The sequence below is a fragment of the Coregonus lavaretus genome (assembly GCF_964263955.1).
Source record: "Coregonus lavaretus genome assembly, chromosome: 16".
NCBI lineage: Eukaryota > Metazoa > Chordata > Actinopteri > Salmoniformes > Salmonidae > Coregonus > Coregonus lavaretus.
Genome location: NC_140003.1, coordinates 31,722,579 through 31,736,081, shown reverse-complemented (window position 1 = coordinate 31,736,081; position 13,503 = coordinate 31,722,579). Strand labels below are relative to the sequence as shown.

Here is a 13,503-nt window from a genome sequence, read left to right as displayed (position 1 = left end):
AGACAGGATTGTGTCGAGGCACAGATCTGGGAAAGGGTACCAAAAAATGTCTGCAGCATTGAAGGTCCCCAAGAACACAGTGGCCTGCATCATTCTTAAGTGGAAGAAGTTTGGAACCACCAAGACTCATCCTAGAGCTGGCCGCCAGGGAGGTGACCAAGAACCCGTTGGTCACTCTGACAGAGCTCCAGAGTTCCTCTGTGGAGATGGGAGAAACTTCCAGAAGGATAACCATCTCTGCAGCACTCCACCATTCAGGCCTTTATGGTAGAGTGGCAAGACGGAAGCCACTCCTCAGTAAAAGGCACATGACAGCCTGCTTGGAGTTTGCCAAAAGGCACCTAAAGGACTCTCAGACCATGAGAAGAAGATTCTCTGATCTGATGAAACCAAGATTGAACTCTTTGGCCTGAATGCCAAGCGTCACGTCTGGAGGAAACCTGGCACCATCTGTATGGTGAAGCATTGTGGAGTAAGCATCATGCTGTGGGGATTTTTTTCAGCGGCAGAGCCTGGGAGACTAGTTAGGATCGAGGGAAAGATGAACGGCACAATGTACAGAGAGATCCTTGATGAAACCCTGCTCCAGAGCGCTCAGGACCTCAGACTGGGGCCAAGGTTCACCTTCCAACAAGACAACAACCCTAAGCACACAACCAAGACAACGCAGGAGTGGCTTCTGGACAAGTCTCTGAATGTCCTTGAGTGGCCCAGTCAGATCCCAGACTTGAACACGATTGAACATCTCTGGAGAGACCTGAAAATAGCTGTGCAGCGACGCTCCCCATCCAACCTGACAGAGCTTGAGAGGATCTGCAGAGCAGAATGGGAGAAACTCCCCAAATACAGGTGTGCCACGCTTGTAGCGTCATACCCAAGAAGACTTGAGGCTGTAATTGCTGCCAAAGGTGCTTCATCAAAGTACTGAGTAAAGGGTCTGAATACTTATGTAAATGTGATATTTCAGTTTATTTGTAAGACATTTGCAAACATTTCTAAAAACCTGTTTTTACTTTGTCATTATGGGGTATTGTGTGGAGATTGATTTTAGAATAAGGCTGTAACGTAACAAAATGTGGAAAAAGTCAAGAGGTCTGAATACTTTCCGAATGCACTGTATGTGATTATTAGAGAAATAGTGTGTGTACATGCGTGTATGCAGCCAGGTCACCCGTGATACAAGTCAGTATTCGACTTCCACCCATGTTTGAGGAAGTCGGGACAGGACAGTGCTCACTGTTGCCCACTAGGGGCAACAGTGAGCCTCTGGTGCCAAAGGTTGCATGTTCAAATCCAGCGATAGAAAGTTGTTTTAAGCCTATCCCAAACCTTAACCCTTACCTTAAACTTTCAGAGTTAATACCTAACCTCAAGATTTCGGAGTTACTGCCTAAACTTAACCTGAAACACTTTGAAATTTGATGTTTGGAAAAACTTCGAAATTGGATGTTTGAGAAACATGGATAAACGTCTAATTCTGACGTGAGACTGTGAGCTAGTTGCATGCATGAGCTGTGAGAGGGGAACCAGCAGCAGCATCAGACACAGCAACACTCGGTGTGAATAAATCATGGGAGGAGAACATTTCACTCTGAACACAGTCACAACCTGCAGATGTGCCTGGCTGCAGACAGACTACCGCAGACCCTAACACACATACACAACCTGCAGTCACAACAGGCTTGTTCCCTAAATTCTGTGCCAGCCTTGGTAGACTAGAAGATTCCTATATCATATTGATGTGTTCCTGCAGACCCTGTGCTCACTGCCCAGCCTGTCTGCCTACAGCCCTGTGTACACCTTACTGCAGAGCTGAAATCATCAATAAAAGCTCATTCTCTACACCAGATGGAACTATTGGGCCTGTGGTTCTACTGTCTGTCTCTGTCTTTCCCATATTGACACACCTGAATGTCCCCACGTTGTTTGTTCCCAGACCAGAGACCAGCAGTAGCCTACTCAGACTGCTATTAATACTGTTCCTTACTGTTAGTTACCATGAAAAGACTGTGCTTTCTGAAACACACTGCGGCTAACTGACTGGGTAGACACACTGACGAGAGAGTGTGTCTATGTGTGAGTGTTTTGTGTGAGTGTCTGTGCATGTATTTGTGTGTGTGTTTGTGTAATGAGTGTGCGCATGTGGATCTTTGTATGTGCATGTACACGTGTGTGTGTGAGTGTGTGGGACTTTGGTGGTGATTTCCGGCCCGTGCAGCTGGAGAGGCAGTTTCAGATAGAGCCATCTAATTTTCTGCTCTCAAAATCCCTCGCTCGGCTCAATTTGAGATGGGGCCTGGCTCGTTGAGAAATGTAAATTGAAACCAATGGAGCTGGATGCTGCACTGCTATAATCTGGCAGGAGCAGATAGCTTTATTAGCTCTAAAAGGAGTGTGTGTGTGTGTGTGTGTGCGTGCGGGCGCTGCTTAGCTAGAACTTAGGTGAGCCTCAATGTTGTGGGCTTCATTCTGGAATGTGCTAATAGTCTTTATTTTCCTCTCTCCTCCTATATTCTCTCTTCTCCACTCTGTACTATCCTCGATCCTGTGCAAAGTGGAAAGTGAGGTAGCAAATCGATATCATTTCCTCTCCCCATTGGGAGCATTTTCAGAACTCCCCATAGAGCAGGAATCATAATCTAGCTTCAGCCGCGGGCCGATTTTTTTCTTGAGTGGATAGTCGGGGGCTGGAACATAATTACAATTAATTTGTAGACTGCAATTTGACCTCAAGAAGCTCAAACAGATATAATGTTTGACTAAAACATAATCATTTCAAACCTTGCTTACATTTGTATATGATCAAATGTGTCTCTCTGTTATGCGTGGGAATACTTGGGAACAGATTTCCTAAATTAAATAACTTTGAGCTGATTTCCTGGTGTTTTTATGTCCAACAATGTTTGTAAAACATGGGGGGACAAATAAAACTACCCGCGGGCAGCCAGTTGAGGAACCCTGCCATAGAGACTGACACAGAGCTTCACTCTCCTTTCAAACACTTCTTAGTCAGGATATCTGATCCCAACCTCCCTAGAAAACACAGATCTTGAAGGAAGATTGAATCAAGATTAAATTGGCTTTTTCCCTGCTCTGTTGTTCCGCTAGCGGCACTGCAGCCCACCAGAGGCCCTGGGTCACAGCTCTTATCATGTGTTCTGTCTAAGTAATTATAAAACGGGTTGTTTGGATGCTGATTGGATGAGCAGCGTTCCAAGCCGTGCTGTATTCGCTGACATAGGCCCACCTACACTATATATACAAAAGTATGTGGACACCCTATCAAATTAGTGGATTTGGCTATTTCAGCCACACCCGTTGCTGACAGGTGCATACAATTATCGAGCACACAGCCATGCAATCTCCATAGATAAACATTTGCAGTAGAATGGCTTTACTGAAGAGCTCAGTGACTTTGAACATGGCACCGTCATAGGATGCCACCTTTTCCAACAAGTCAGTTCGTCAAATTTATGCCCTGCTGGAGATGCCCTGGTCAACTGTAAGTGCTGTTATTGTGAAGTGGAAACGTCTAGGAGCAACAACGGCTTAGCTGCGAAGTGGAAGGCCACACAAGCTCACAGAACGGGACCGCCGAGTGCTGAAGCGCGTAAAAATCGTCTGTCCTCTGTTGCAACACTCACTACTGAGTTCCAAACTACCTCTGGAAGCAACGTCAGCACAATAACTATTCGTCGGAAGCTTCATGAAAAGGGTTTCCATGGCCAGGCAGCCGCACACAAGCCTAAGATCACCATGCAAAATGCCAAGCGTCGACTAGAGTGGTGTAAAGCTCGCCGCCATTGGACTCTGGCGTGTTCTCTGGCGTGATCAGTCACGCTTCACCATCTGGCAGTCCGACGGACGAATCTGGGTTTGGCGGATGCCAGGAGAACGCTACCTGCCCCAATGCATAGTGCCAACTGTAAAGTTTGGTGGAGCAGGAATAATGGTCTGGGGCTGTTTTTCATGGTTCGGGCTAGGCCCCTTAGTTCCAGTGAAGGGACATTTTAACGCTACAACATACAATGACATTATAGGCGATTCTGTGCTTCCAACTTTGTGGCAATGGTTTGGGAAAGGCCCTTTCCTGTTTCAGCTTGACCATGCTCCCATGCACAAAGCGAGGTCCATACAGAAATGGTTTGTCGAGATCGTTGTGGAAGAACTTGACTGGCCTGCACATAGCCCTGACCTCAACCCAATCGAACACTTTTGGGATGAATTGGAATGCCGACTGCGAGCCAGGCCTAATTGCCCAACATCAGTGCCCAACCTCACTAATGCTCTTGTGGTTGAATTGAAGCAAGTCCCCGTAGCAATGTTCCAACATCTAGTGGAAAGCCTTCCCAGAAGAGTGAAGGCTGTTATAGCAGCAAAGGGGGGACCAACTCCATAATAATGTCCATGATTTTTGAATGAGATGTTCGACGAGCAGGTGTCCACATACTTTTGGTAATGTTGTGTATGTCTAATAACACCATTCAGATCACACAATCTAACCATAGCTGTCTGTGATCGTTAGACAAATGTTTAAATTAATTTGAGAAAAACTAAATAATTACAGTTTTTTACAATCACTTTGGCACTAATTTCAGAACCTTGACGTCATTTTTCAAAACTCTAGACACAAAACTCACAACCAATGATCAAAATGCACATTTTTCAAAACTCTAACACTTTTTTCAATTGCTTGGATACAATACACATAAAACTAAGATCATTTGTTCATTTATCAAAAGTCACCTGTTCAATATGACACAACTTAACATCAAAGTACTACTATTTCAAAAGGCAATTCACACATTACATTTCAGATGAGTGTCTACTCATTTCATTACAATTATCCAACTATCAATTGATACAACTGCTCAAAATGATAAGTAACTGTTGCATTACTCTTAATGCATAGTTGTATGGAAACAGACAAACAATATTCCATGTTTAGATCATGAAAGTTTCAAAGTAACGAGATTCATTGTCACCAATTAGCGTGGAGCATGAACCAATTAGACTACATTATCTATGGATGTAATATTTCATCATCATTCTTTATCAGACACCGTTTCTATGGTCCCCTTGTAACCTTCCTTGATGAGCTCGATCAGGTCTGTAGAGCTGATGGCGTGACCTATGTCATTGTGTGGGATAATGTCAGGTTCCACCATGCTCATATGATGCAAGCATGGTTTCAGGCCCATGCACAATTGACCACCCTGTATTTACCCCCATACTCTCCTTTCCTTAACCCGATTAAGGAATATTTCTCCACATGGAGATGGAAGGTTTATGATAGGCGCCCTCATGAACAAGTCACTCTTCTCCAGGCCATGGATGACGCATGCAATGACATCACGGCAGACCAGTGTCAGGCCTGGATTCGCCATGGCCAAAGGTTTTTCCCAAGATGTTTGGCTAATGAAAACATCCATTGTGATGTAGATGAGAACCTGTGGCCAAAACCACAAGACAGAGTTGATGAAAATGTAGAAGTACAGTAATCACCCCTATGTTTTGCTTTTTACAGTACAAGCAAGCAAGTTGATGTTTTACAGTACTGTATTGTTTTTCATCAATATATTTCAGATTTTGTTCAATGATTCCACTGTTTCTGTGGTATTCTCTCTACTACTGCAGTACTTTTACAGGGATGTATTTACATGTAGTACCATAATGAAACATGTATCACCTATTTTGTACTACAATATTTAATGATTGTACGAACAATGACACAGTGAAACTATCGGTTGCTTGTGTGTGGGTGATCTAAATTAACGTTTCATTGGTATTTCACAATAAATTTGTTTTTGGAACCAATGATTGTGCAAGTGCAATAATTCTTTAAAGATATGAATGCACAATGCAATGTTTTGAACATTGGACAGCCTGTGTTACAAGTGATGACCGTTTTGAGTTTTGTGTCTAGAGTTTTGAAAAATGACGTCAAGGTTCTGAAATTAGTGCCAAAGTGATTGTAAAAAACTGTAATTGAAAGCTAGAATTGGTGAAATAATCTAATAATTTCCATATTTGCAGTGTAATAATGAATGTTGTACATATGTCCACTCAGAGCCCATGATTTATCTGAAAACCTAAAGATGCCATTATAAAGTTTAGAACGTGAGAGTTACAGGTGCACAGGGATTGTAGATCCAAAGATTCGTAACAGCATATGTGGTTTCCTGACCCTGCAGTACATGTGTATCAGGACTATAGGAGGAGGGACAGAGGAGGGACAGAGGAGGGACAGAGGAGGGACGGTTCACACAGCTGTAGCAGTGGCTCAACAGCCTTCCAGGTCGCCACAGACCCAGAACATCCCTTGCTTTGATACCCTCATCATGGAGGACAGCGCAGCAGGCTGTCTCTGTTTTGGTTAGCTTTAGGAAGTCCCCAGAGGGAAACAGTCCTGGTGTGTGTGTCTGTGTTCTAAGGAGTCCTGAGAATTGAGCAGCTGGGTAAATACTATCCTGGTAATGGCTCTTGACTAGAGGTCCCAAGGCCAGGTTTAGAGAGAAGGGAGGATGAGGCTAATTAGACATCAGAAGAATAGCTATTCAAAATGTCCACAGTGGTGCCAGGACTACCTGCTTTCCCATAGTCACTTCCCTGTTGTTATTCTCCTCCTCTCTACAGTGAACCTATTGGACTCCAAAGCCAGCCAGGGGGAGCTGGGATGGATCTCCTACCCATCACACGGGGTGAGTAGTAGACAAATGTATCATGGTTTACACACGTCTTTACATTCTATCGTGTCTTGTCAGCATTCTGTCCTCTGAGCAGATTTGTAGGTTTTAATGGTGCTAAGGACATTTCGAAACAAACAATACAAGCTTATCTTATTTTCTGTAATCCTATGAGCTAAATCAAGTGGTGTTAACCTATGCCTGTATTAGAAGCTAAATCCAGTGAGATTAACCTATCCATAGGTTAAGTATGTGATAGGCTCACCATATGGGTTGGGGAGACAGATTGTGTTTCTTTGTCTTGTTAAAGAGGAGGAGGATCAGCTTGTAATATGGTTTGGATTGTCGGCAAAAACAGAACAACAACACATGTCGATAAAGCCCTAACTAACATAGTAGTACAATAAAGCAATCAAACCTTACTAACTTAGTAGTACAATAACGCAATCAAACCTTACTAACTTAGTAGTACAATAAAGCAATCAAACCTTACTAACTTAGTAGTACAATAAAGCAATCAAACCTTACTAACTTAGTAGTACAATAACGCAATCAAACCTTACTAACTTAGTAGTACAATAAAGCAATCAAACCTTACTAACTTAGTTGTAGGGCTGGGTGATATGGCCAAAATATCATATCACAGTATTTCAATTTATTTTAAAGGTATGATGGTATTTGACGGTATTTGATGTTTTTGAATAATAAATAATACAAGTTCTAAATTTGCTTTATGAGTAGGGCGTGACCCTACTGTGGCAAGACATACATTCTAAGTGATTTCAATGGGTCTTTCTCCATTCTGATTGTTTTATACTGTTCAATTCAACTTCAACCAAAAATTATTTCCTGCACTTCCATCAATTTTTGCATTTTCTGCACTCATTTGAGATAATGTCCACACTGGGCAACAAAAACGAAGCCTTATTTTTTTACCAAATGTTTCAATTGCGATTTGACTTTCGATTTAGATCAAAACAGATCAAAACACTGTTCAAGCAACAACAAATGTGCTCCTTGAGTGGCAAGGGGCGGGGCTATGTCTGTGTGGAAAGCGGCATGGAGAGAGAGCGGAGAGGAATGACTTAAGTAGCAGTGTAAACTATAAAAATGGACATTACACGCGGCATATCACATTTAACAAACCAAACATTCAAATACTGTTATAGAAGGTAAAGTAAAAACCCAAACCGGTCTGTGCATCAATACCGATATATAGTCAAATATGGAATACCGCCCAGCCCTACTTAGTAGTACAACAAAGCAATCAAATCTTACTAGTAGTACAACAAAGCAATCAAACCTTACTAACTTAGTAGTACAACAAAACAATCAAAACACAAAACTGCATGACTGCCTTCCCTTCCCTAATCCACCTACTTCCTCCTGTGTCTCTACCAATGCCACGGTCTGAGTCTGCGTGTGTGTGTGGTTCTGTGTGGGGGTCTACTGTGTTTATTTGTCTACCCGTTATAGGACTGGCCTCGTGGGCTGTAGCAGCCAATTCCTCCTCTGAACTTTATTAAGTGTTGGCTGGCTGGAGCTGAAGGTAATCCACTCATTTGTTCTATAGAGCTGCCAGCCCTGGTTTCCCCCAGCTATATATTAACTACCGGCACTATAAAACCTAGAGGTTATTTTATAAGGTTGAACCAAACACACTTACAGAACACTGACTTTTAATGTTTCATGCTTATTTTGGACCGGGTTTGAGGCCAGGTTTGGGTAATTGACATAACCTTTGAGAGTGGGAACTCCTGTAGGTAAAGTTAGAAAGATTCAGATTCAACATGCAGTGAATGGGTTCAACTAAGGTACAGTACATAGATACACTACTGAATCATTCTGCAGAAACCACTGCCTGCTGTGGTCTTGAACGGTGAGAGAGAGGGGGATGAAGAGAGAGGTAGAGAGAGAGAGCTGGATGAAGAGAAAGGTGGAGAGAGAGAGAGTGCTGATGATCAAGTCCTCAAGGTGAATCATGGGTAATTACTCATGTCGTTGGCTGACGGCGGCTGATAAGCATTCTGTCCTGAGAGCCAGTCCTTCTGAAATTATTTCTCAAAATACGGTGGCATGGGGCCACACACACACACACTGACAGTGACAGATGGGCCCCTGGTCTTCTGCCGCTGTAAGCAAAGTGATACCCAGTGTTAAGGCACAAAATGCTCCGGTGTTACAGCAAAAACAGCACCCTAACCCCACTGTGCACCCTAGACTCATTCTAATTCAGTCATGGCCCTGGGGTGTGTGTCACGGTCACTCTGGTGTCGATTAGGAGTTCTTGATGACTCATTGTAGATTAAGATGTGGACGACCTCATCATCATGGTGCCCTCAGCAGGCCCATGTTTCACATCTTTGGAAGGAGAAATCCCTAACAATTTACCCCCACCAATTTACAGATATATTCCACATTGTCTGAGGAATCAGAGGAGGAACTCGTCTCCCACTGAATATCAAGTCTGGAATAATAAGAAACTCTATATGGTGCTGGGAGCCTGAGGTCTGGGCCTACAAAAACCTGTACATACTATGCACTCTTGGCATCGCCTTATCCACACTACATTACTGTTCTCCAGTCCAGAGCCTAATGGCACAGCTCTTTTGGCCAGCGTCCACCGCTCCTCAGTCTCCATGTATTGTAATACCCAAACTCATTTAGTCACCATAGCACCATATTCCCCCAAATACAAACTGACTGACTGACTGAGTGAGAGGCCCCCAGCTGCACTGGGAGAGAAGAGAAAAGCCTGTCCGTAAACGAGAGATTAGCACATGGTGAGGCCTGGAGAGGGCCTGCTATAGAGGGGGACTGTAGGGCTGTAGGGGGGGGGGGGGGGGGGGGGGGGGGTTATGTTATGGTTTCTCTCTGGTCAAAGCTGTGATGAAAAGCTTCTGAGTTCTGTCATGGTGAGCCAGATCAGGAAACTAAAGATGCTCTGCACTTGTTTTTTCTCTGGTTACTACCACACTGTGGGAATGGAGTCCCCTGTAGCTCAGTTGGTAGAGCATGGCGCTTGCAACGCCAGGGTTGTAGATTCGTTTCCCACGGGGGGCCAGTATGAAAATGTATGCACTCACTAACTGTAAGTCGCTCTGGATAAGAGCGTCCGCTCAATGTCTAAAATGTAAATGCAAATTAGAGAGAAAAATAAAGAAAGAAATTACTTGTCTCAATCGAGCAGCTGAACCGGACTCCTTATTGGACATTAGTCAGATCAATGAAGCTTCAGATTTCACCACTGACCTCTCTGTTGGGTCACAGCCATTGATATCAGCAGTCAGGCCCCATTACATTTCTAACCCCTGAATACATTGATTCAAACTGTAAATAATATACATTGTTTCAATTTTATGTTCAGAAAATACCTTAGATGGTTGAAAACAAGGCAACATCAAAATTATGTACAAATATATCTGTTATCTAAATGTCATTGGCCAGAAGCTGTGTCCCTCAGGCCTTTGAAGTGGCCTGTGAAGCCCGCTGCTTGGTCAGTTGGTCAGAGTGTCTGATCATTATGTGGACCAGCCTCAGTGTCTCAGGTTCCCCCTGGTTTTACTGCAGCAGCCTGCTCTACCTACAGCACAGATCACAGAGCCCTGCAACTCCCATCAGCCAGGGTTATGTCCACTCCCCCCCCCCCCCCCCCCTGACCTGGGGACAGGGGTCAGAGTTCAGGGGTAGGGTCTGAATGTTGTTTTATATCAATTAGTGTGAGAGAGTTGTCCTGACATATAGAAAAGTGGTGTTGCTAGTTTTAGACCCCTAACACTGCTTGACACTGGCCTGCTACTGGCCACATAGAGCACTTTCTGTCAGTCACTCTGTCACTTTCTCTCTCTCGGTGTGTTTCTCTCTGGAGCACACACACTCGTTCTCTCCTTTTAATAATGGAAACCCAGTAACTGTAATTCTGACCTCACAGGCATTTAAATTAAGAGGATGAGTATGGAAACTGAGAAACTTGTGTGTGAGAGTATATGCACTTGTATGTATGTGTGTGTGTGTTGTGAGTGTGTGTCTGTGAAGGCTAAATCACAGGGGTCATGTATATGATACTACCACAGGGCTGTAGACATGTCAGTCTTTTCTAACTAATGTAATTCCACTGTAACGTGATCAGGAGAAGGATTATAACGTTATTTCATATCTCCCTATCTGAAACACCACCTCTCCTTTCTCACTACCCCGCTGCCAGCGACTCAGCTAGCTGGCAGCTTGTGTGTGTGTGTGTGTGTGTGTGTGAGCATGCTTGTTGGCCTGCCTTCATAGCCAGTGCACACAGGGGAGTCGTGTTAGGGCTTTGCCAACTGCTGGTTTAACCGTTTCATTTCTCTCTCTCCTCTTTCCCCCTCTCTCTATCCCCTCTCCCCCTCCTGGTTGGTATCAGTGCTGTAAAGAGATAGTATATACAAGCCCAATGTCATCATCACAGCTAGAGAGGAGCGAGAGGCTGTACAGTTGAGAGATGACGTCTCATGCTGTGCATGTGTGTGTGTCAAAGACATGCAGAAAGAGAGGAAGAAAGAGTAAAAAGGAGGAAGGAATAGTGGAAAGGAGCGAGGGAAGGGTGAAGTCTGTCATAATGATGTAATGTATGGCAGGGGCTGGTCCATGTAATATGTTATTCTGCAGTGTATGATCAGCACATCGTATAAGAACTTTCATTTGTTTTGGCAGCAGTGGTTTAAAGCACAGTAATTCTCTGGAATGGGATGATACAGGCACACACACACACACGCACGCACACGCACGCACACACACGCACACACACACACACACACACACACACACACACACACACACACACACACACACACACGCACACGCACGCGCACACATACACACGCGCACACACACACACGCGCACACACACACACACACACGCACACACACACACACACACACACGCACACACTGCAAGTCTCAGTTACTCTGAGCTGCCACCTGGATTTCATTTCTAACCTCTGCTTCAACCGCCCCTCTCTAACCGCGCTGGCAAGCCTGTGTGTGTGTGTGATCCTATTCCATTGTGTGTGCATACCAGAGAACTCACACAAAGACAGCATTAGTGGAAAGAGCCAGCACTAACAATTACATTTGATCTATTTCAATTTGCATCATATCGCTCTACATGAAGACACATAAACTCATAATACTATAAACCCTGTTCCCTAGATCCCACAGTGATCTCCTTTCAGAGCGAGAGAGCAAGGTTTGTTCGTACCCTTGTGCCTTATGAGTGAAAGCTAAAGGTCTGTGGAAGGAGGAGAAAGAATCCTCTCTAATTCTGTAAAGAGACTTCCATATGTAGAAGATGTGTGTGAAAATAATACCTGGCTTCAACAGAGGCAATCAGAGAGAGGGAGGGAGCGCAGAGAAGTTATGGTTGTTGACAGAGCAAGAGAAATGGGGGACGGATAAAATAAGAGAAATTATGAATGCTGTTGGTTGCCAAGTAAATCACTATTATTGTAATAGAAAACACACTCTGTTCATAACTAAAATGAAGTTCCACTTACCCAGAGCAGACATCTGTGTGTAGGAGAGACTCATTCATTCATTCAGCCACTCACTGACTGATGGAGAATAATGTAATTTAAAGCCATACATTAAAATAAGTGTCACTTTAGCCACAATAATAACCATTGTTCAAGTGTTTCCCTATTCATCACAGCTTTGATTCAAAGTTTAACCGTTGGGACAGGGAGACTAAACTACATGATGCATGATTATCCTGGTGTGTTTAGAATAAAGAAATGGAATGACTTTCTTTCTCTCTCCCCCTTTCTTTCCTCCCTCTCCCCCTCCCCCTCTCTCTCTCTTCTCAGTGGGAGGAGATCAGCGGAGTAGACGAGAACTACACTCCCATCAGGACCTTCCAGGTGTGTAACGTGATGGAGTATAGTCAGAACAACTGGCTGAGGACCAACTGGATCCCACGCCAGTCAGCCAAGAAGATCTACGTGGAGCTAAAGTTCACCCTGAGAGACTGTAACTCCATCCCCCTGGTCCTGGGGACCTGCAAGGAGACCTTCAACCTGCTGTACATGGAGACAGACGAGGACCAGGGCAGCCGCTTCAGAGAACACCAGTTCTCCAAGATCGACACCATCGCTGCAGATGAGAGCTTCACCCAAATGGACCTGGGGGACCGCATCCTGAAACTCAACACGGAGGTCCGGGAGGTGGGGCCTGTTACCAAGAAGGGCTTCTACCTGGCGTTCCAGGATGTGGGGGCGTGTGTGGCGCTGGTGTCAGTCAGGGTGTACTTTAAGAAGTGCCCGTTCATCGTTAGGAACCTGGCCTCCTTCCCTGATACGGTGCCCATGGACTCTCATTCATTGGTGGAGGTGAAGGGCTCGTGTGTCAATCACTCCAAGGAGCAGGAGCCACCACGTATGTACTGTAGTACAGAGGGAGAGTGGCTAGTGCCCATAGGGAAGTGTCTGTGTAACGTCGGCTATGAGGAGAGAGGGAGCTCCTGCCAAGGTAAGACAATTTTACTACTCCCTGTACTACTTTTGTATTCTGTATTTCTTTTTTTCTTTTGCCCTCTGGTTTTTTCTCCCCCTCTTTCTTCCCCCTCTCTTTTTATTTATTTCTTATTTTATCTCTCTTTCACCTCCCTAACTCTCCATTGCTGAAATATACATTCCTAGTCCATACTGAACATAGGCTCTGAGTGTATATAGTACCTTGTTATGTTTTGAAAGCACGGTTTCAGCTGTGATAAAGTTCTGATCTATTACACAGATACACACACCTCATATCTATCGGCCATCTCTGGCCTTCGCTCTAACCACTAGAA

The 13,503-nt window shown here is 44.3% G+C and overlaps 1 protein-coding gene across 1 annotated transcript in view; it reads left to right on the top strand.

Annotated features, from left to right (window-relative positions):
- The window catches only part of LOC311143790 (ephrin type-A receptor 6-like), a gene marked incomplete at both ends in the record, with an annotated part of 549,016 nt that overhangs the window by 7,522 nt on the left and 527,991 nt on the right, over positions 1-13,503 (top strand). The window contains 2 exons of the mRNA XM_084179672.1: positions 6,637-6,701; positions 12,524-12,577. Coding sequence (XP_084035798.1) covers positions 6,637-6,701; positions 12,524-12,577 — 119 coding nt within the window. The remainder of the gene's footprint in view (positions 1-6,636; positions 6,702-12,523; positions 12,578-13,503) is intronic.